Raw genomic sequence first — 23,587 nt, forward strand, 5'->3', positions numbered from 1 at the left:
GCTGGGGGAGTGCGCATGCGCTGTGTCGGGGCGTGGGTGTCCACGTGTGCCGGTGGAGGCCGCGCTGCGAGTGAGCGCCGGGCCGGTGCTGGTGCCGGGGCCGTGGCTGCACCGCCCCCCAACCTCTCCCCTCCTTCCCTCGCTACGGAGAGGCTCCGCAACCCCGCCGGAGATGTCTGGGGCGCGGGAGAAGAAGCGAGCCAAGAAGATGAGGAACCAGCCGGCCAGCGTCACGCTCCCTGCAGAGCCGGGGCCCTTCGCCGGCGGCGGGAGCAGAGCCTGCCCGCCCCCAGGTACGGCTGTGGGAGCCCCTCCCGGGGCTGGCAGGGCGACCCCCCTCAGGGCCAAGTGTCCCCCTCTCCCCAGCCCGCAGCGTGCTCGCCGTGGGAGTACTCAGGGCTTCGTCTTTAGACTCTTTTAGACTCCTTTAGTCCTGGTGCTGCCGTAAGTCCCTTAAATACGGGATTCTCTTTAACATGGGAGACTCGTGAAGTCTCCCTTTCTGGAGTCATTCGAAACCCACCTGGACGCGTTCCTATGTAACCTGCTCTATGTGACCCTGCCTTGGCGGGGGGGTTGGACTGGATGGTCTCCAGAGCCCCTTTCCAACCCGAGCTATTCTGTATCCTGTGAATATGCACTTCTCTCTATCCTCCTTTCGATTACACAACGAATCCCTACGGTTCCTAGTCGTAAAATGAATTTGGATGTTATACCCCATCCAGTTTCTCCGTTGCTTTTCTGCCAGACCTGGTACCTGCAGGAGGGGCTGATTTAGCCTTCTGGTGCTGTGATAAATGCACTGGTTTTCCTTCAGATCTGCATGCCCAGCCAGTTCACCTCCTGGGGCTCGTGGTTCCTGTACCTGTGGAAGGGTATTAGCAGGAGGCAGCAGGGCATGTCCCTAAAATGGCAGTGTCCTGGGTCGTTGCTGGAGCATTTTGTACACAGGTAACCTTGGCAGCTGAAGACTGAAGGATCCTGTCAGCTTGTATGCTGGATGCTTTTTTCGTTTATGTGTTTTGACCTGCATCCTCTATGCTTCAATTGGACCTCCATTTCCACCCCCACCTAACATTTAGATATTTTGTTACCTACATTATTTCTGGGAAGAACCCCACACATAAAAGGGCTTGTTACTGTGAGGCCTTCAGAAGTTGACAAATGGTATCTTTGTGATTGAATGAAAAAATCCTTAAGTGTCACTGTGTATTTAGGCGACTGAAGAGTTCCTGAGCAGACAGAATGACACAGCAAGTTGTGCTCAGCCATGTCTGAAGATTTTGGAATGTCATTACAGGAGTACTGCCAGATTAAACATATTTTTCTAACTTTATTTGTAGCAGGGAACTTCTAAGATTACGTGGTTATGTCTTTCTGTTCTGTTAAATAGCATGGATTTTCATCCATGTAACATTCTTCTGTAGTGTGTCGCAGTTTTACGGAGCTGTTTGTAGAAACAAGAAAGAAAAATTCTAAACAGGAGTTACAAAACTATGGATCTATGTAGTAGCTGAAATAATTTAAGGGTTTTTTAGGCATTAAGTCAGTTTTTCCAAACAGCCTTCTGTCTTCTGATTACAATTTTTTACTTCTTTCATGAAGAGGATGTGTTTGTGATATGAGTTAATTTTGGGCTGTAGGCCTACACAGATTTGCTGACTGAGACAGCTTCCACCCCTCTTCCCCAGCTATTTCCTTCTCGCCTTCACCTCAATGTCTGGGCAATGCTGCTCTCAGGCAAATGGAAAGCCTGGTCAGGGAATTGTTCCATATGAAAGCTAATTTCTGTTTCTACACCAAACTATTTTTTCTGCACTATTACTGCAGTTCTGCATGATGTGTGGTTGCAGGAGGCTACAACAGCACTGCTGCTGAACATAAAACTTCTGTTTCTTGCTTATTTGAAATGGAAAAGGGAGGTTCTTTGCCTTTTTAAGTTCTCATCCATTGAGATGCTGCTGAATGTGAATCTCCTCCTGGCTGGTCTTCATGCCATTTTTGGGACAAAGGGACAGACTTGTTTAAGAAGCTGATCAACCTGAAAACTTTTTTTTAATCTCTTCATTTCTCTGGACACACAGGTTAACTTTCACTAGAGAAGCTCGCTGAATGCTATGGCCTCTTGTTCTCTCAAGCACTTGTTTTGATGTAGTGGATGGGGTGATAGGAATGGCTGGATCTTACTTAGTCAGATTGTCCGGCATGAACTGCCTGAGAACCATATCTCAAGTTGTAGTAGAAATCCTAACTAAGGCTTAACTGACTATAAAGTAATCTAAACTAATATATAATATTAGTTAGGCTGAATATACACCAGTCATTGAATGAGGACTTCAGGGCCCTCTGGAAATTTAGGTACTTGCTTAGGTGCTTAGCACTCCTGAAAGGTATGTCTGTACCTTAGGAAGCTTTACTGTAGGCTTTAGTTATTTAATTTCAGCATTGGTTTAAATGCTTGTACCAGACAAGTAACTTACTGCACCATCATACACGTATCATGCTTGCCTTAATTATTACTAAAACAGAAATATATGTCAGGCAAGAATACACGTGCTTATAGGAAAAAAATTCAAGGGGCAAGAGTAAAAAATAACTTTGCTGTTTTGTTACTAAAACTCTGACTAGACAATAATAAAAATCACTACTAATGTTGCATGGACTAATTTCACTGGCTCTTGGAGGCAGACTCTGGATTTGGTACCATTTTCAGAGCATGCAAAAGTTATTTAATCTACTGCAAGTTTGCTGCAAGGCAGTGTAAAATTCTTATTTATTCCTATAAGAAAGAACTTAATTCTTCTGATTTCTGGTGGCTTTTTCAGTTACATGTATTAAATATAATAGGAGGAGTCTGCAATGTAGTTTTATGAGGAAAGACTAATAGAGTTGTCAGTTACTCAGACTGTTTTGTATTTTTCTAACCTCTTTTCATCTCTAAACCTTCCAGGAGATGTTTGTTCTGAGGAGCAGCAGCAGAAGTTTTCAAATCAGTCATCTGGGCCTTCTTACAGAAAAGACCAATATTTTTCAAAGGGGCAAAGTAGAGGAGAGAGAGGCAGAGGAAGAGGAGGATGGCAAGGAGGACACCAGAGTGTTTCTGAGGAAATGCCAAAATACATAACAGGTTTGCATATGCGGAAAGGTCATAATTTATATGTCCAGGGCAATTTGCTGGTGATTAAGTTTGCTGCCTGTCTTTGTGCAGGAGCAAAAATTAGAACTGATGCTATGTTCTTCTGTTTTTCCTGATTTTCTCCAAAACACAGAAGTAGTTGTGAACTGGAATGAATGACCAGCTGTTGTTCAATGGGTCCTTTCAGACTTCTGACTGAAAAAGTTGCACCTGCTTGTAGTGGGGGATATGCATTTTGGTTTCTGTTTGCCAGCAAAATGAGTATTGACAGTCATCTGCTTTTAATGTAGCCAGTGAAACCGATTGTACTCATGATGTAAGTTAAAGACAACTTTTCCTCTAACAGAACGTTTATTTAGGAGAGCAAATTAGCATTGCAAAATGTGGCAGTGCTCTGATAGTAGATACACTTCCATAAGCATGAAATTGGACCAAGCTCTGGATTTTTATTTGGTTGTTTTAAAACAGTCTGTAATATATTACTGCTTACGGGGTTTTTTTCCATGCTACAGTTTTTTTCACCTCCCTAAATACCACCTAAAAAGATTTCTATTCTAATTTAACAAAGAAGCGTTTAATGCAAATAGGAATTGTTGGTTAAACAACTTTCAGATTCATTAATGTGTAAATATTTGCTTGACCATATCTGTAAACTTCAGGATATGTAAAGAATTGAAATTTCTTCAGTGATAGTGTACAATACTTACTTTTATGTCAAGAAGATACTGGACTGCTGTACTAGGAGTAATTCCATAATTTACATACAGTATCCTTCTCTGTTTTTTTTGCTTTTTGTCATGCTCTGATGCAGTTCTTTTCATTCCAGTGTCTACCTTTGCTCAGGCTCGTGCTGCTGAGATCAATGCCATGTTGAAAGCAGTTTCGCAGAAGTCTTCCAACTCTCTGGTTTTCCAGACCCTCCCTAGGCACATGCGAAGGCGAGCAATGAGTCACAATATTAAACGCCTCCCCAGGCGGCTCCAAGAGATGGCCAGGAAAGAGGTATAAGTGTGTTTTACAGCGTTCCATATAGTGGGCATAGCCAAAGTACAGTGTTCAACTCTATAGTTATTAATGTTCAGACCTGAACTTCTGCCAGACTTCCCTGAATACCCTAAACTTTTGACATTTGGATTCAAAATGCAGGAACACCTCAGCTTCAGGTGGTTGCTCAAGCAGGTCTCGCTAACCACCTGGCTTTGTGATTACTGGACATTACGTGGAAAGTTATTAGAGTAGTGATAAAAGAGTTCACTGCAGGAGAGGTTGTTCAGGTGGTGCATTGGTCCCAGGTGGTCCAAGAATCCTCAGTAAGACCTGTCTGCCTTTCACTCCACCCCGGCTTTGGGATGTGACCGTGCCAGCCTCAAGCCCGCACAGCGGATGCGATGGTTCGAGTGTTACAGCTCAAATGTGGGAGGTACACTGGGGTTATTGGCAGACTGCATGCAGCTTAAGACTTACTAATTGACTAGTCCTAACAGCTCATGAAACTCATTTTGTGGCAGTATCTCAGCATTTAGTCAGAATATGCCTATGGGGGTTACTTGCTCCTTATTCACTGTGGCCTTCCTGAGTGTTTAAAAAGGAAAATTAAAAATTGGTTTAGCAGGATGTTACTGGGAAATGATCTTCCCAATGTTTGGCATTGATCACTTTGTCATCTCTGAGAATTCTTAAAGTGATCAGTTGAGTTTTCTTGGTAAATTTTCTATGTATTAAGGTTGCCTGATAAATTTATTTATTGCATTCTTTTTTTCCCTTGCATTATCTTTGAGTTGAGACCTTGCCTCCTCCACCCTGAGCTCCTGAAGATAATTGTTCGTGGTTCAGAAATTGCTTTGGGTACTTCCCTGCCACACACCACCTACACGTTTCTTAGGGTGTTTTATTGGGTCTTCACAACCTGTACCTTATTTTACTGTTTTGGTTCACATTCTTTTTGTTTTGTCAGACGTAACAAGAGATGCAGTTTGGCGTGTTTTCTGGGAACTGAAGGAAGAAGGCATGGGCTGTTTTGCATAGTTAGTTATGTGCTCTGTCCTTGTTAAATCTAGATTTCTCTAATGTTTATGTTTGGTTCTTTTGTGTCCTGCTTTTTTAACTCCTTTCACATGACAACCTATCTAACTTCTTTGTACATGCTCACACATACCCTCCCATCCATGTTTCCACTCCACATACGACTCTTGGATTTTTGAGATTATTTAATTGGCCCTGGTGCAGCTGTATTTCTTCTGCTACATTTTCTGTCTTCAGGTCTTTTGGTGTGGCTTATGTGTTTGCACAGGCTCACATATTCTTGCAGCTTGTCATATCTCTGTTACTTGTTTTTGTAAAGGTTCTGTCTATTACTTTTCAGTGTTTGATCTACATCTTCAAAGTTATCTGTTTCAATTCTGCTGCATTTTCTTAATTTGTCTTAGATCCTTTATCATGACCATTTTTCATTGAAACATTTACCTGGACCATCTCTTATCTCTTCATTAAGCTTAAAGATGTATGTTTTTCACCTACAATGCCACATCCCTTTTTCTCTGACTGCCTTTCTGAGGCCTGCCATTGATCCAGTGGCTTGTATTTCCTTCTCTGTGATGGAATGATGGGTCTCATGGGAAGATACTTCCTTTTTTTTTTTTTTAGCTCTATTTTGATTTCATGGGCTGCTTCAGTGTTTTAAGTGTTCTTGGCACTGATCTATCATTTTCTCTTTCCTTTGTTATTCTTATAACCTGTGTCTGTTGTCAGGTGTTTCTTGGTGAGCTTACAAAGGATATTCTAAGAATCTTTTTGGATGTCTTATGGTCCTATTTCTTTGTACCACTTTTCTTCATAAAAAGAAAAATTAAACATTAATTGAATCAAGCCTTCCTCTCTAGCCATGCATTCACATGTAATAATTCTGACCTTGACTAGGTCTGGTTATCAAGAATTTGGTCAAGATATTACCATAGTCCACTCTCATCCACTTCTACATGTTGTAGAACCGATAGGGTCCTTTCTGTCAGTTTGAGCTTTCTGTCTGTATGAGCTCAAATCTCCAGGTGTTTTTCATGTCACATTGATTTGTTCATGTGAATGTATTGATGTGTGGCAAAAACTTCCAACAAGAAGTAGCAGCTTACTGTTCACTGTTAACTTTCTGAATGTGTGGGGATTTTGTTTTATGTGTGGATTTCAGTCAAACCTTGATGCACTTAAGTGGATGTGACTTGCATAGAAAATTTCAAAGTGTTAGTTACCCTCAAGAATTATCCAACATGGTGTAACTTAATGTTAGTGCTTCCTGTATCCTTATATTTCAGCCTTTTTCTTTTCAGAATTTTTTTCTCTTGAGATTTGCTTCAGTATCTTCTCTTTTAAAAAACAGGCAGAGAAAGCTGTACATCAGAAAAAAGAACAGTCAAAGACTAAATGCCGCAAAGCTAGAAGACGCCACATAAATTTGGTAGCAGAGTTTAATCATAGGCAAAGAAAGAATATTTGGCTGGAAACCCATATTTGGCATGCAAAGAGATTTCATATGGTAAAGAAATGGGGATACTGTTTAGGAAACAGCCCTACAGAGAAGAGCTACAGGGCTTGTTACCGAGCCATGACAAAGCACTGCCTTCTTCAGGTACCACGTTTACATGTTTTGTTTGATATTTTGCCAAGGTGAAGTAATCAGCTGCTTAGTTATAATGAGTATCTATGTGTCTTTGAAGTACTGTTGTGTCAGCTTTTAATAAGACTGCTAAATATGAAATGAATAATTTTATAATTGTAATTCAGGGTGGCAAGTTTCAGAGAGAACAAGATGAACCTTTAGAAGAGTCTTATGCTAACTATGACTGAAATACTACATTTTCAGTTTTCTCAAGAGCTGAGAGATTAAATGAATTCTTATATCACCTACCTGAGCAGGATGCTATTGAGGAAAGATACTTTGTTCCGTGTCCTTTTTGATCTGTTGGTTTGATAGGCAGGTTGGCCCTCAAATGAGAAATGCCTCGCTGCTCTCCTACAGCTATTAATTTTAAGTTAAAAAGAAACTCATTTCACTTTGGCAAATTTTAGAGAATGAAAAATTACTACTTAAGTGTAAATTGTGAAGCTCTGTGTGGTCCTTTCTTTCCAGGCTCACTTTAAAGAGTTATTCTCACTTTGCCACTATCATATTGTTTCAGGACTTATCATATTATTGTTGTCTGGAGTTGAAGGGTAAAGAGAATGAGCTGCTGAAGCAACTTGCTCGAATGTGTAGCATTGACACAGGTAACATTTATGTTGTTCAAATAAAGATTCTGAATAGACTAAAGGATGACCCATCCTTTTCCTTTTTTAGTAATGTATCAGTCTCAATAGTAGTAACAGAGTTGATACTGAGTTGTGATTTTGGGTGAAAAATGTAATTAAAATATGTCATAGTAGGACTAGGCATTCTCATTTCAGTTGCTTATTAATAAGGTAATTATGGTACAAAATTAGCTACCCAGCAGCCAGACTGAATTTCAATTTTCTTTGTTTATTAAACAACATATTATTTTGTTCTTCAATAAGTATCTTCTTTTTTAGGATTGACATTTCAAGAGGCTTGTTGTCTGTCTGGAAGATTCGAGGGTTCCCTGTATCTTTACCGAGCAGATCGCTATCCTGAGGATATGCTTGGTCCTGTTACATTTATTTGGAAACCCAGGGATGGGTCTGAGAACAGACAGCTGTGGATCTGGGTGCATCCAGCTCTCAAGCAGGTGCTTTTTCCTATATAGTTGAACTCTTATTTCTTTATGTATTGTGCATTATTAATGCTGAGGAGGTCATCTGAAAAGTACGGAAGAACTGGGTATAATACTTGACTTTAGGAATTAAAAGTTGGAAGACTATTTCCACTCTAACAATATTCATGTTCTGCAACTTGTTTTTATAAAGCTTGTACAGAAAGTGCGTGCTGCTGAGGTGTTCAGTGTTAGAGCTTCTGCAAACTTCTGTAGTGTCACTTGCTTCAGGATACGTGTGCAATATGATGTTGCTTGAGTCACGTCCTTTCCACTGGCACCCCCAACAGGCTAAGTTCGGTATCATCACAGATAGTCATAATCTGATACTTAGCTACCAGCTTTACAAAAACGAAAATGAACAAAGTAAAATGTTTGCACAGGCAGTTTTTATTATGTTAATTTGAAAGAGAAAAAATTCTTAGCAACTTTCAATATTACTTTCAGCTTTTCTTAGCAAGCCCTTGACTTCAGCAGAATTAAATTTTCCTTGAAATCCATATTGGAAAATTAAATAATGGAGTATAATTTTTTAAAGTGTACTTAAGCTTTGTAGTGCACTGCATATCATCCTAATCCAATCTTCGTTTTTCTTAAGGACATACTGAGGGAGTTAAAAGCAATTTTTCAATGTACAGAGCCTGAAGAAATGCGTATTACTGAGCATGTTACAGCATCAGTTCAAGAGGAAAAACAAGTGGAAGTTGTTACAAGCCTTGGCAATAAAAGAAAGAAGGAGGATAAAGAAGGAGAAAAAGCTGTGCCTGTGAAAAAAATAATTGGTGACGGCACTAGAGATCCATTCCAGTCCTACTCTTGGATCGCACAGACTACTGGCATTGCAATCAGGTTTGTTCGCAGCAGAGTCAGAAACTGTGGCCCATAACCACATAACACAGCTGCATTCTGGCTTAACAGTCTGGGGAAAATAATGTGTGTTGTACAATTGTACATTCACCTGAAACTTTCCTGTTTCAGTGACAGAAGCATGGAGATTCTCAGATACCGCCTGATCGGCCCATTATCACACTCCGTCCTTACAGAGACCCTGAAAGCAGCTTCTGTCCAAACAGTAAGGAAATTGGCACTTTGGATGTTAGTGTAATTTTGGTAGTGTTCTTAGAATGTGCAAGCTTCTTTTTTGCTAGAAAGACCCATGAATTATCTAGCTTTACTTTTAATAAAGACTAACCTAGGTATTACTCCAGTGGCTTCTCTGTATTGAGCCTCTTGACTAACACTGATCTCAGGAAGAACTCCCACCTGGATTTTAAGTGGGAATAGGAAGAAAATAAAAACAGTGGTGCTGTTGAGCAGGCTGTGTAGTTTCTGCCGAGAGGTCCAGAATAATGCATATTCTCTTTGACAAACCGTAGATCCTGTTTTTCAAGCAATGAGCTAGAGCATCTAGAACTAGGGATCAAGACATGTAAGGTACAGAAAACTTACGTGTTTTCAATAAAATATGCAGTTTCTCCAGGATTTAGGTTTTTCGTCCACTTCTTGGCATATAGCATCACTGTGGTTTAGTGGGGGTGTTTTTGTCTCTTGAAGCAAACATGATGAAGCCATGAAATCTCTGGTTTTCTGTAAGAAATAATTAATGACAAAATTAGGAAGTATAGTGGATTGCTTTATTTATTTTTGGAACACAGGTTAAATTGAACAGCTTATTAGGGATTATTGTAAAGTATAGGACTACACTTCATCAGGAAAAAATATTTTAGTTTAAAACTTGAGGAGGAAGAAAGTGACTATAGTGCTTAAGACAAACTGAGAGCGAATTCATACTGATAGAAAATAATGAATAACCATTTGAGTTTAATTAGATATGTTGTTTTCCAGGAGATGGCAGGTTCAGAGACAGAACTGAATAACTGGTGGGTAGAAAACTGCAAGGACTCTGAAAAAGTTTCTCTTCATCAATGTCAAAGTGCTATCTTTGCGCTATTGGAAGGTATTTGGGCACGTGGGTGCTGTGGGTGGAAGGGGGGAAACTTAAAATCTAGAGGTCAAGACTGGCATGCTAATAAAGTTGACTTCAGTTTGGACATGCTTATTTTTTCCATAATCAAGAGAGTGATGCCTTTGAGAATATACTTAGATTCTTGCCAGGGCATGGCAAAGAATTGAAAAATGTTACATTGGGGATTTTAAGGGAATTTAAATCCTCTGTGTAGTTCAAACTCTTAATAGATAAACCAAATCTTGTTTGTTATGTTCATGAACTTGGTTTTGAGATTGCTGAAGGGATATACAGTCTGATGCATACTCTCACTCTCTCCCTCCGTACACTTCAAATTAAGACAGTAAGTTGTACAATACCTCCACAGATAAAATGGTAGCCTCCAATCCAAAGTGAAAGTATTATACTTTGTTTATGTATGTTTGTTTCTAAATTAACAGTTGTGTATTTGGCTGAATTGTAAAGTATCATAAAGTTGACAGCATCTCCTCATTTTCTAGCACTGAAACAGGTAAGGAACTGGCTTTAGTAGATCCCACACTGTACTCAAGCTATCTATCCAATGTGAGGCAGTTAAGCAGAGATAAGGTAAAACCTTTACAAAACACTTCCAAATTTCCTTTCTCTTGAAGACAAGTGTAGAACAAAAGTTGATGGTTCTTTGAAATTTGTCAAATAGAAAGGATGAATTGAGTCTGTGACAGTGACCTCACATCATTGCTGAATGTAAATTTAATTGCAAACCAGGTCTTACACTGCTGTTGTTGATTTTTTTTATTATTGGACATTTAACAAGCATTGGTGGGTTTTCAAGACATGTAAAATAGAGTATTCTGGATTGCTTCACTGGCTTATAGTGGTGTCATATCCCTGCAGGCAAAACCACACAAAATACTAGTGCAGAAAGATCACAGCTTAATTGGTGGTTTCATGGCAATGTTCATCTGTGTGTTTTTAAAGGGATGAGCTCACCATCAGATATGCCACCAGGTACAATACTTGGCCTCACTGTTGGAGATCCTCGAGTCAATTTGCCAAAAAAGAAGACAAAAGCCATGCCAGACTTTGAAAAATACCAAGGTAAAATCCCTTGCCTGTATTATGAAGAGATTCAGTTTCTCTCTACGCTTTTGTTTTCATTAACTGTCATCTTCTATGGATTGTCTCTTGCTGTTTTCCTCTAGGTTTTGGTTCACAATAGTTCCCAATTCCAGAGCCCCCAGCAGAAGAGAAACAGCTTGAAAGTTGCATAGGTTTTAGAACAGTGGTTGTGAGGGAGGGACATGCACCAAAGCTGGTCTTGTGCTCAGTGGAAGCCTCTGTCTGACCATACAGATGATCCAGGTTCGAATCCTGGCAAGGCCAACCAGGTGCTAAAAGCTCCATAGTAAGGTTCTGTTTGGTGTTTAGTCTTCCTGATGCTGTTTATCTCTCCAAGAAGATATCTGCTATTTCTGGTTTATAGGCTTACGGTGTTGAAAGTTGCAATTCCACTGGGAAAAAATTATTACCTTTGCAGGATTAGTATTTCAGATGGCCAAGATGCTGGTTATGATACAAAATGAGCGATGCAAGCATAACTTCTGAAATTTTCATTTCAGTGCTGACTTACACAATGTTGCAGTGCAAAATTCAAATTCAGATGGATGTGAATGTCCTCTAAAAATGTGCAAGAATATGTACAGTATACAATGGGGTTTGTGTACAGTGTAGGCATTCCCGATTAGGTTGACTGCACACAGGCTGCCTCACCTAATAGGAGAAATGTGATAGCTAGCTAGCAAGCAGTAGCAAATAGGACAAGTCGAAAGTTCCAGAGACTTGAAAATACCAAGTTTCCCTGGTGGTCTGTTTGTAAGATGCTAGAATAACTTGGTCTTGCATATCATGTAAATCAGGTTGAACACCTACTTCAGTTACTGTCTTTTAGCTCTTTGCATAATTCTGCTATTTTCATTTTCTTACATCCTCCTATTCTACCCTCTGTATCTAGAACAGCCTTTCTGTTAATTAGTTCTGCTCAGCTAACTTTCTCATCATTAGTGTTCCTGTTGGAAATGCTGCAGCATACATGACCTCTACTTTGGTTCCTTCCTCCTGAGAAGTAAGGTGAGCTATGTAGCACTTGTTTACAGACATTGGTTTGAGCTGGTAAAGGAGTTAGCAACTACAGAAAATAATTTGGCGACCTTCATTCTGCCTGTCATGTCTGTGAGGATGGGTTCAAGAAGGCAAGATCAACAGAAGGCATCTAGGTATTTTAAATGTCTCATAGTAGTTTCTCTCCCACTGCTGGAGCTGGTTGTCCCTCAGGAAGGATGGCCATGGTAAAGAGGTAACGGTGTAAGATAGGGAGTCAAGAGCACCCATGTGTTTTTTCCTTTGGCTGGATAGATATATCCATCTTCAAAATCTTTCTACCTGGGGTTATCCTTCACATGCAAAATATCTTTCATACCACAAATACTCAGAAAAGCTGGTGATGCTTTTTGGTTTCTTTCTGAGTCTTTTTTTTATTCATCATGAACTTAAAACTGCTTCTGTCCTCTCTGACTTTTATTTAGGAGAAGGAGGAGGTCCTTCAGCTAGCAAGGAAAGGTAAATAGCATAATACCTTCTAATTTAGGTTCTGCTGAATAACTCACTGTTAAACGTGACTGAAAAAGTTGAGTAGGCAGAAAGATGAAAGCAGACAGACAATACCACTGTCTTCCAGTAGAAGTTGCCCAATAAAAAGACTTCTCTAAGATCTGTAATTCCATTTTAGTACTGTTAATTTCCCCCTCCTGAAAAGAAAAAAAATTCCTTTTATGAGCATTAGAATTACATAAACTTTCTGAGCCTTGATTGTGTTGTAACCTTACTCAGATGTAGTAATACTGTGAGCTGACCTCTATTAAAAAAAGTTAATAGTAATTTATTTGTCTTAATCACATCTTGTTTATTGAGCAGTAAAAGGGAACCACTGGTGTATTCCACACTTTTTTCCCCTTTTTGGCTTCTTGGCCATTCAAATACTCTTAGGATTAGTATTAGTAAGATTGAAATGGCACACAGATTACATATTTTAGCCTCTCTTGTTCTTCAGTATTGTATAAAAGACAACTGATTGTCTTAGATAAACTTTACTAATTTAAAGATGCATTGTTTGTCAAATGAGTGACTAGTTTAGGTAAGTTATGGCCATCACCTTTGCTTGGGGATTGTCATACATGCAGTCTGTGGAATGATACACATCTGTTCATACTGCTTTTTTTTCCGAAATGCTGTTCTGAGATATGCCTGTGTAGCTTTTCCCTGTGAGTAGCACACTGTGAGTAACACACTGATAAATCAAATGTAATTTCAGTCTTTCCCAGTTACTTTATCTTTTCAATGCTTATGCATGTGTATTATGAACATGGGCTGATCGGATTTAATCAAATCAACTGTCATTATTTCTTCAGTCTGGAGTCAAGACTCCCAGTAAGCAGTCAGTTCTCACATGACTGCAAATTAGTACTGTTCTTTTATCCAGTTTAAAGTACACTTCTGACATTTTGATATGTTGTAACTGTCTTGTATGGGAGAAAACAAATTCCACTGCCTTAAAAAACACTCAACATGGAGTATGCCGAAACTTCTACCTAATCAGTGAATGAGATGCATGGAAGGAGAATACACCATGAAAGATACGTGAACTAAAGTTCCTTCTGGAGACACAGAGCCTGGGTCCATGGCTGTAAACACACCTCTTGCAGAGGTTTAGGTATCTGTTCCCAGTTGTCCTGATACACACCTTCCCTACATACATAGGACTCTCAAACTGCTCCTTGGCAGTGTTTATATTTTTTGCTTGCCTTTTTTTTTTTTTTTGCAAAATAGAGGAAGGAAAATTTTCAAATAGAACTCTTAGGCCTGTCTTCTAAGATAATCAGCTGTGCAAATCAGATCAGTAGCTTGAAATGGAACAAAGCCTTCCCCTATCTGCCTGTATCGTCTAAGCACCAACCACTGACACCAGCAGAAGTAGATTGTTGATGAGCTTCATGTGCTTAGTAATGCAACTTCCTATTTCCTATACTAGCCCTAACATCTTACTTTCACGATTATCAGCAACTTATTCATCAGTAAGGTTATTTCCCCAGAAATCTTAAAATGTGGACTGAAGAAAACAGGAGAGAGGTAAGAACTGGTGTGAGGATTTGGGATTATGATTTGAATTATAGTGTGCTTAGTAGAAAGAATAAATTCTCCAGGTTCAGTGAGGATCAAAGAGAAGGAATGTACCAAGTTAGAGAAGAATATTTTAGGCTAATAAGGAGGATATTGGATGGGTGGTGGTGATGAAAAGAAACTGACTTATAAGGTCTTTCTATAGTGGGGAAACAAGTATTCATGCCATTATAGAATATAGGAATTGCAAAGAACTCTGAGAATATGACAAGGATAGGCTGCCTGAACTGTGATAATAGAAAGAAGTGTTAAAAAAAGCAGAGAAAGTTGCAGTGAATAATTTGCAGTTGAAGGAACTAGAACATATTTAAATAATTTAACATAAAGAGATTCTGGTGTTCACAAATGCTTTCTGTACAGAAGATGAAAAAGGTACTTTCCTTACCTTATGCTTGTAATTATGTGCCCTTCCCCCTTGGTTATCTGTAAGAGTCAGGAAGGAATTCCCTACCACCACCAGACACAGTGTTGTTGCTATTTTTCTCCTTCTTTTGAGGCATTAATACTTGCTTTATCTCCAGACAGAATGTGCTTTGCCTATAGGAGTGTTGAGCTCTCTTAGGTTCCTCCTCAGTTTCCTGTTCTTAATTTTTGGTCAGAGAAGGAATTCTGCTTAATTGGCAAGGATTCCCTTTTTAGTTTTATTGTTCTTAATTTGAAGGAATGCCACCATAATCTGATAATTTCTTTTGCATTTCTTCTCCTCACATAAATCTATTTCATTAGCAAGAATGCATGGCAAGTATCAGTAACATCATCAAACTGTCGCAAGTGCTGCCATAGTTAATATTTCTTGGAAAGGATTTTGCAACTTTTAGTAATGGGTATGTCTTAAAGACTGTGGATTTAAAATAAATAATTATTGCAGTTACGTTTGGCAGTACACCCATCCAATATCCAGTTTGCTAGGTGCTGTTAGTACCACTGAATAATCTGAATCTTCTGTCTTTGAGTCTTTGTCCACATTACCTGGAAAAATTAGCAGAACCTTTTTTTAAAAGACTTAAATAATTTTAAAAAACAAAACAAACCCTGACATGTTATGTTCCTTTAATATGTAAGACCTTGTGGATGATGAAATGAGAAGCAATCCCTCAAAGTTTTTAATCACAGAACTATTAATAGGTTCACTGTATTGTTTCTTGATAAGAGTTATTTTACTTAAAATATGGATCAGCATTCGCTACATACTGTATTGTACACTGAAGGCTGTTAATCCTCTGATCACTAAAGGTAGGTACACATTTTCTTTGCTTTGCTTAGATTGTAAAATTGAAAAAGAGATGGGTTATTTAATACTTCAACAATCCATTTTAAAGCTACAAGTGTTGTTTATTTTCAGAAATGTACACAACTGTTGATTTGTGCAGACATAAGCAAGAATAGTCCCTTCCTTGAAGCACACAGCCTGAGAAGATCCAGAGCAGGAAACTAATACTAAATAAGTAGTTGCATGCTAGTCATAGCCATACAAATATTTCCTGTATGTACATTTCTTGAAGGTAACCCTTGCTTCTCTTACAAGTTTACTTAGGCAGACTTATTTCAGGCTTTGTAACGTTCCTCTTTCTGATTTTCACCAAATCTGTTGAGCTTCACACTCTGCCAGAAAGGCCAGATTCCAGAATATTAAAGGTGGTATGTAAAGATCTTATTTACATCGCCAATGGTCATGTCTTTTGTTAATGAGAAATGCTGGTGCGAAAATACCATGTTAGTCCTTCTAACACTAGTAGTTTATTTCATATTTTGTATTGGGAAAAACATGTGACAGTAAGATCCACAAGCAGTGATGCTTGTTAAGCTTTTAATAGTCTTTCTTGGTTGTCTGCTCATTATACTTACGATACAGAAGTGGCTTTGGTAATTTGGTACTTAAACCACAAAAATAGTTTGAATTTTGTTTAAAGGTTCTTTTCTTTTGTAGATAATGATAAAGTTAGGCAGCTGTACCTGAAGGGTGTACCTGTAGACTGTGCTCACAGCTTTATCTGGGACCATGACATCCGTAAGAACGTCACTGAAAATAAAATCTCAGAGCAGGTAACTAAGTAGATGGGTTGCCATGGAGGAAATGGCTAATGGTTCATAGAGTCCATAGAAAGAGACTCTTGGAATTTGTATAAATCTAAGATTAATCAATGGCTTCCTTAATGTCATAGTATCCAGCTGCTGACTTGAAGTGGTTTTTTGTAGCCTTTGCATAATGTTCTTGCACAGCCATTGACCATGATTCAATTAAAATAAAGCTTTATTGGATTGTCTGCAGGACTATAGTTGTAGATTTATTTAACAGAAGGGTTTGGAATTGGATTTTCATATATCACCTTGACTCGTGCAGCAGAAAAGACTGACACAGGAAGGTTCTGGCCTTTAGCTGTAGTCAGGGTGATTCTTCTGATAAAAGAACTGTGGAAGTTGGAAGGAAAAAAAGTCCTGTGTTTCTGAACTGCAGCACACTATGCTGTGGGTGTGCTGGGCAATAACTTGTAATTCGTAGAGAACTTCAAATTTGCTTTTGCAGGTTTGAAATCTCCTATCTTGACATTTTCATTGACAATGGAGGGCAGCCCATAAAGTGCATGGATAAAAGGTGATTTAGTCCCAAGACGTGATAAACTTTTGGCACCATTGTAATCAGAAAGAGTAAACATTTGTATGGCAGAAACATCTTTCTAAATATTGTCTTTCTGAAAATTAATTTTTTACCCTTTCAAACTGTCTGACATAGTGTAAAAAAGTATAGTATTTAGAAAATATTACTCTGGCACATGAGTTATCAGCACAATCTTTTTGTGTATGACAGTGTTCTTCATGCTGTCATGAAATTTAATGTTTACCTGATAAAACAGAGGGAGTCTGATGGTCTGTTTTTTAAATAAATGTATTCTTAATGTGGTACAATGGAATATAACAACTGGTGATTGACAAAACCTCAGTGCCAGCATGCTTTATGTAAAACTGATGACCAGATCTTCTAATCTACTTGGACGTAGTTCAGATTTGCTCCGTATCGTGACAGACTGAAAGCACCTGTTCAATCTAGTCTTGTGCATAAATCTATAAATACAAAGTTGTAAAACTCGCTTTTCCTCCTTCATCTATGTTGTGCCTTGTACCCGCTCTTTATCAAGGGCTATGGAAGTAAGAAGGGGAGAAAAAGAGTGCTTAATACTCTTTTTTAGAATAAATTTTCATGCCTTGATGAAATTCTGTTCAAATGTATAGTGTATTACTATATTTCTCCTAGCTGTAAACTCACCTTCTCTCTGTATCTTGAAAGGATATCTGGAAGAGGGAAGAAGAATGGTTATTAACTTACAGGAAATGTCTCCTTCTTCTCAGGATTTAAACCATATGAGAGCTCAGTTACTGGTACCAGGATCACACCTTGATTTGGGTCCTTGTGAATCTAAGATTCCCATACTGTTGGTGCAGCAGCCAGGGAAAATGGCTGGAGAAGATCGACCAGGATGGGGAAGTGGCTGGGATATCTATCTCCCAAAGGGCTGGGGCATGGCTTTCTGGATTCCTTTTGTAAGTGACTTTGATGGCAAATTGCAAGTAAATTTAATAATTTATATAATTTAGTTTAAATTAATCGATTTTAGAGAGTGTACTTCACATTGTATTACCAATTCCCAATTACAGGATCAAAATCTCACTTTAAAAAATGGCATATGAACTGGTTTATGACAGAAGCTTGGTCTTGAAACTTCAACAATAGCTTTCCATGTCTTCTGTTGGGTACAACTATGCCCACACAGCAGTCTAAAAGCAGCAAATCAGTGGGGAGTCAGGAGAGAAAACTGAAGCTATACCTCTGTGTTTCTACAAGCATATGTCTCTAAAGAGAAATCATTTGGTGCCTGCTGCTAATCAGTTTCCAGCTTGGCTGTCTACACCTTGTCACCAAATTGGTTGCCTGTGATTTGGGAGAGAGCTTGAAACAAAGTTCAAGTTAACCTTGAATACTCCTTTGGTGCTGTTTGAAGTATCCTGCTTTGAGTGTTTAGGTGGTAGTTTTAATATCTTTCTGCAAGTTACAGTTATGCTTTTGAATGTGCAGGGGATTTAGTTGCAGTGATACCTATTGTATGGTTAAAATACATTGGGCAGTGCCTGTCAAAGTAATACAACATTCCTGGTAATGTGCAAGATCAGAACCTGTAAAATTCTCTTTGGTTTTGTTGATAGTTTTGCAGAATTAAATTTAAAGAGCATGACTAACTTATTTGTTAAAATTAGCATCTAGAACTGTAGAAACCATGCTTAAGTTTATTTTTAAAGCTAAAGTGGTAGACTTCCAATTTTCTAAGGAGGTACCCTCTGGGCATTAATGTTTTGTTTCAGCTAGGAACCTATAATTGGTTCAAACATTATTTTTTGGGCATTTGGTTTTTATAACAGATATATCGAGGTGTACGAGTTGGTGGCTTGCAAGAGGCATTAAAGCATTCTGAATACCAAAGAACACCTCACACTCCAAATGATTTCCCAGACTGCCAAGCAGGAATGCAGTTTGCCAAAGAACTGGAAACCAGTCTTCTTGAAAAATTCAAACGGTAACATTAACTTAAAAATTGACAGCAAGAATGACAAAAATGAATACTGCTTAAAATATTCCATTAATTATCTGTTGTTGTGTTCATTGGACTTTATTGAGATCTTTCACTAGTGTTTTAAATCTTAGTATTATGAAAAAGAAAGGAATCCTAGATATATTTAACTCAGCTAAACAGGGCATGTGAATTAAACCCTTCTATTCCCAGAGATATGCTCAGTTATAGAGCTGTTACAAGGCTGCATAGCAATAAAATAAACAAAACTATTTTGAGATTCTTAAGCAGCAAATGGGGGAGGAAGTAAGACAATATAAAGGAGTATGTCAAAGTATGTACCAAGTGTTAAAGAATAAAGTAAATTAAGAGGTACATTTTGGGGTCTAATTTTAAATATCAGCTGTTCTGAAGTTTGCCTTCATTTTTACTGCAACAAACAGAACTCTTACCCACGAGTTTGGAGTAGCTGAAAATGTCCTATGCACCAACTGGTGTTGGTTCCCCTTCCAGGTAGGAGGGGCAAGTAGAAGTTCAGAGGGAAAGGTGGTGGTGGTGTCAGTCACAGCAGGTAGATGTTTCCAGCATGGCTGAAAGGATATAGAAGTACAGCAGCATTTTGTAGATTGTAATTTTAAAATTCTTGTTCAATGAGATTAGAAAGTTAAATGTGCATTCCGTTCTGTTTTAAATACTTGATTTTGAACATATTCTTACCTACTCACTTGATTTATCATTTAGACGTCCACCTGCAAAAAGGGCAAATTATGTCAAGCTGGGCACTCTGTCTCCTTTCATCTGTCCTTGGGGGCAGCTGACAAAGAACTGGGAAGGAAGAATGAAAGCTTCAGGAGGATTTTTTTGTCCTTCCTCCACACATCCTGAGTGCTGCACAACTGAAGGGCAGACCTTTTGTGACCCCAAAGCAGAAGTGGTCAGAGAAGCTTCCCCTGAGACTGGTGAGGTAGAGGAGACCATGGAAATAACAAATTCTGAAGGTGCCCCAAAGACAGAAGATGGTACAAGCATCCAAGATTTTGGTGAGAGAGAAACTAAGACAAGTGACTTTATTGTTCTCAGGTATGTCAAAATGATACACACATTTTATTTCTTTATTGGTATTTATTGAATTGGGGAAAGGAAGAGCTCAGCCTTGGTTATTAAGATGAGAGAATTATTTGATCCAGATACAGTGAGATTAAATAGTTTTCTCATGAATCAGAATCTGCTGTTGAGTGGAAGTCCTTCTGCTTTTCTCCAGCAAACTTGGTGACTACATAAAGAAAACTCCTAAATTATCTTAAATTTAACACTCTGGAGTTTACTGTGTTCTTAGAGTTGGTGTATTCTGTCTGCTTCCAGGTCAATGGAGCTTTTGGAGGCTCATATTTGTGACTTTAAGACTGTTGCTGTGAAAATCATCTTGCATTCTCTTCTCTAATACATCACCACAGGTGGTTCTTGCACTCCTTAACAAGGTCTAGAAAATAGAGAATCCCCTGCATTCCAATGCAACACATGAGGGCAGCAACAGTATTGGAAAGTGCCTGAACACAGGTCTTTCATTTTTGTGTGGTTACCAGGGGAAGAAAACATCGAAAGTTCTGGACTGCATTAGTGTCACTGGAAATTTTAGAGTGTTTGTGGTTTTATCAAGCTTTGAGGGTTTTAACAAGTAATGTCTCCTTCCTTCTTAAGAAGACTCATGATTTCCACTCACCGATGATTTTATGCTAAGAGTGATACATGTACCAGCTTTTGGAAAGTTACAGAAAGCTCCAGGGCTTTTTTAAATTGTGCTCTTGCAAATATGTGGGGTGCTGGATTTCTGTTGTACTGCTTGTTAATAATTATCTGTGATGTTTATTTTTGAAAATTTTTAATAGGAGTGAGAAACTACTAATGCAGTTATCAGCCTGGTGTTATCCCACTGCTGGGAAAGATCGGCGAATCCGCCTTATTTCTCGACTGGGACAGAAGGCAATGACTGAAGATGCTTTTTTGCCAATGTTGATGAGCTACCCAAGGGCTCTCGTCTGGGTTAACTTGTCACTCTTGAGAAAGGGGAACCCTGAATTACATGCCATGATCTGCATCCCAACAGAAGATGACTTGCTGCATCTAAGCAAAGACAAACTCTTCTGTGGTCCACAGGAACCCAAACATCGTGACATATTCAAGGACAAGGTTCAGAAGCAAAAAGAGAAGAAGAAGAAGAAAAAGGATAATGTGAAGTCTCTAGAGAGTGACCTTCCAGGCATTCCAGATGAAGAAGCAACTGAGGACCATGAAGATCTCATTCTTGGTCTTTGGTCAGATGCTCTCCCAGATGTTACTTCCCACTGCTCCAGGACTGTCTTGGGGTATGTCACTCGAGGGGATTTTTCATTGGCTGCAGGCTGTGGAGAAGCACTGGGTTTTGTTAGCTTGACTGGGTTAATTTATATGTTGCACAACCAGCCAGCAGATAAAAAAGGGCTTGTTTTGTTAAGGACTCCAGCATCTCTGCAGTACAGATTTGCAAGACTTAATATTGAAGTTTAAGTATCATTGCAGTGCAGTAGAATGCCAAAAATACCAAAGAATTCTGTTTTGTATTCTGTGGCCTTTCTGACTTGTCTCAAATTTGAGGTTATTCTGAGCCCAAACAGCTCTAAGATTATGAAATAATTAAAAAGCTTTTTAGCATTATTCAAGAAAATAACTAATGCATAAACAGACTAGAATTACTTTTGATGTCTGCATTGCTAAGGATTTTTAAGAGATCATTATCATGATCTTCTTTATCTCTAAAGAAGCATATTCTTCATTTTTTTCTCCTCAAAGCAGTGGATGCTATAACAATGTACAGGAAATCATCATTTTCATTTTAGAAGTCTTTGCTCAGATGGACTGTAACTTTACAGTGCACTTTCACATGTAACTGCATGCAATCTGATCCAGTGTATATAGCAAGTGGCTTTCCTGATTCCTCGTATCTGAGTACATGTGGCTGCAGTGCAGCAGAGCTACGTAGAGAAACCTGGTACAGAAAGCTGAATGCTTAAATGAAATGCAAATAAAATATAGCCCAGCTATGTAATTTTGAATTATAGCAACTGGAGCTTTTAAACTGGAAAGCATATCAGTCTGTCTCCCTAGTCTGAAACATAATAAGCCTTTCAGATGCAAATTGCTAGTGGTGGGTCAGCATACATTTTCTGTTAATAATAGGGGATATTTTTGTTCCTTAAAACATGAATTTATTTTTGTATGGAATGTGTTAGAATTGAAGGTTTCTTCATGTTACAGTACGGTTCATGAATATTGTTCAAACAATCATAAAACTTGTAAAATATGCTGGGGGTAAAGAGAGAAAGGTGTTTGATTTGCCTGGGACAGTGTGGGTAGGTTGCTTGTGTTTGGTATTTTGTTGGGGTTTTTTTTAAAAATAGCCTTAAGCATCTAGCCATTCCTGAGTTATGGAACTTGAAAAGGAGTTTACAGTAATACACTGTAGTTTAGTAGCAGCATGATACAAATATATGTCAGTTGGTAAAATTATCCTGAAATGATCATGTACAAATAAAAATGTAATGTATTCTTGAGTCAGTAGTCTATTGACAAAGTTTGATTCTTAGAGAAAATAAACATGGATTAGTTAATGGCTTTTTCTTTCTACATGTCACTATTCAACTTAATTTCCTCTTTCACAGTTTTGTTTGAAAGTCTTAGGCAAATTTATTAATGTTGGCTGGAGTTGTTGGAGAAAAGATTCAGTGTGCCTTACCCCCAAAATTATTAAAATTTAGGACCATTTAAATATGGCACACACATGGGGAAGGAGGAGGAACATCTGATTGCAAGGGAAGTATTGGAAGTGGGGCTGGATTCTTTTTTAAAAAGTCTTCAGAAGATGGATTGTAGAATGTGCACCAGCAATGGGAGCTGTGATGGCATGTGGGAAAGAAAGATGCAGTTTCCAGCACAGCTTGGATTGCAGCTGCCTGAGAAATCATGCTGAATGGCTCCTCACTGCTCACCTTTGATGCACCTGATAAAGCAATCATGGTCCCAGACAGGTCCTGGGAAGCATCGCTGGAAAGCCAGCAGATGGCCCCAGAGGAAAGAGCTTGGTGCTGGCAGGGCTGGGATTCACACGCTCCTGGCGTGTGACTGTGAGTGCTGCAGCCTGTAGGTATGTGTGAATAAGGAGCCCCTTAAACTTTACAGCCTGGCTGCTCTGATCAAGTTCTCTCATGGTAATAATCCGGATTTAATGAACCTTTTGAATTGTAAGCCCGATTGAAATATTTCTAGGATCACAGTTTCCAGAGCTGTGCTTCATGGGAAGAAAGGAGGGGAAGTGATGTTTATATGGTTTTCTCCCTCGTCACCTCCCTCATCTTCTTAATAGATACATATTTTCTTGCCTCAATAGACCTGGCTTGTATGTGAGAAAGAAAAAGAAGGCCCCACCCAAGCTATCATTTTTTCTTTTCTGCTTGTAGATCTTTTGTTCACTGAGTCTTTCCCAGGTTTTTATTTTTTAAAAAAAACATCTGGAGTCTTTCCTTTTTTTTTCTTCCTATTGGTAATTTCTGCCAGGTTTTCATTTTGACACTTCCTGTTACTTTTCTTTGATTTCCATTCTCTATTTTTGATTTATGATCCTTGTCTCTGGTGAGCCAATGAACAGAAACTGGAACCCAAGTGCATCCTGTTCTGTATATCTTGTAATATTGTTACACAGTTGTTTTCCTTTAAGTCAATGATTTATGCCTTTAGACTTCACTCCTTGTAAAATACACTGCAAACCAGATAAGTTAAAAATGCTCAAAACTCTCAGCCAAAATTTGTCAGAAAAGTACTGTGACTTTATGTAGCTGCAAGGAAATTTTTATCTGTGGTTGCGATTTCCAGATTCCAAGTGTCTCAAGGGTGACTTAGTCATAAAAACCATGTCAACACCGGA

General features: G+C 38.8%; 1 protein-coding gene across 1 annotated transcript; it reads left to right on the plus strand.

The window, feature by feature from the left end:
• The first annotated feature begins 45 nt into the window (after window positions 1-45).
• Window positions 46-23,587, plus strand: POP1 (POP1 homolog, ribonuclease P/MRP subunit). Its single transcript, XM_010404942.4, has 15 exons — window positions 46-293; window positions 2,951-3,127; window positions 3,963-4,138; window positions 6,507-6,755; window positions 7,306-7,393; window positions 7,694-7,869; window positions 8,492-8,742; window positions 8,872-8,965; window positions 9,739-9,850; window positions 10,820-10,939; window positions 16,002-16,117; window positions 17,420-17,611; window positions 18,485-18,639; window positions 19,375-19,713; window positions 20,520-23,587. Exons 1-15 carry the CDS (start codon window positions 173-175, stop codon window positions 21,175-21,177), a joined length of 3,024 nt encoding a protein of 1,007 aa, XP_010403244.3. The 5' UTR covers window positions 46-172; the 3' UTR covers window positions 21,178-23,587.

This window comes from Corvus cornix, chromosome 2 (genome assembly GCF_000738735.6).
Source record: "Corvus cornix cornix isolate S_Up_H32 chromosome 2, ASM73873v5, whole genome shotgun sequence".
Lineage (NCBI taxonomy): Eukaryota > Metazoa > Chordata > Aves > Passeriformes > Corvidae > Corvus > Corvus cornix.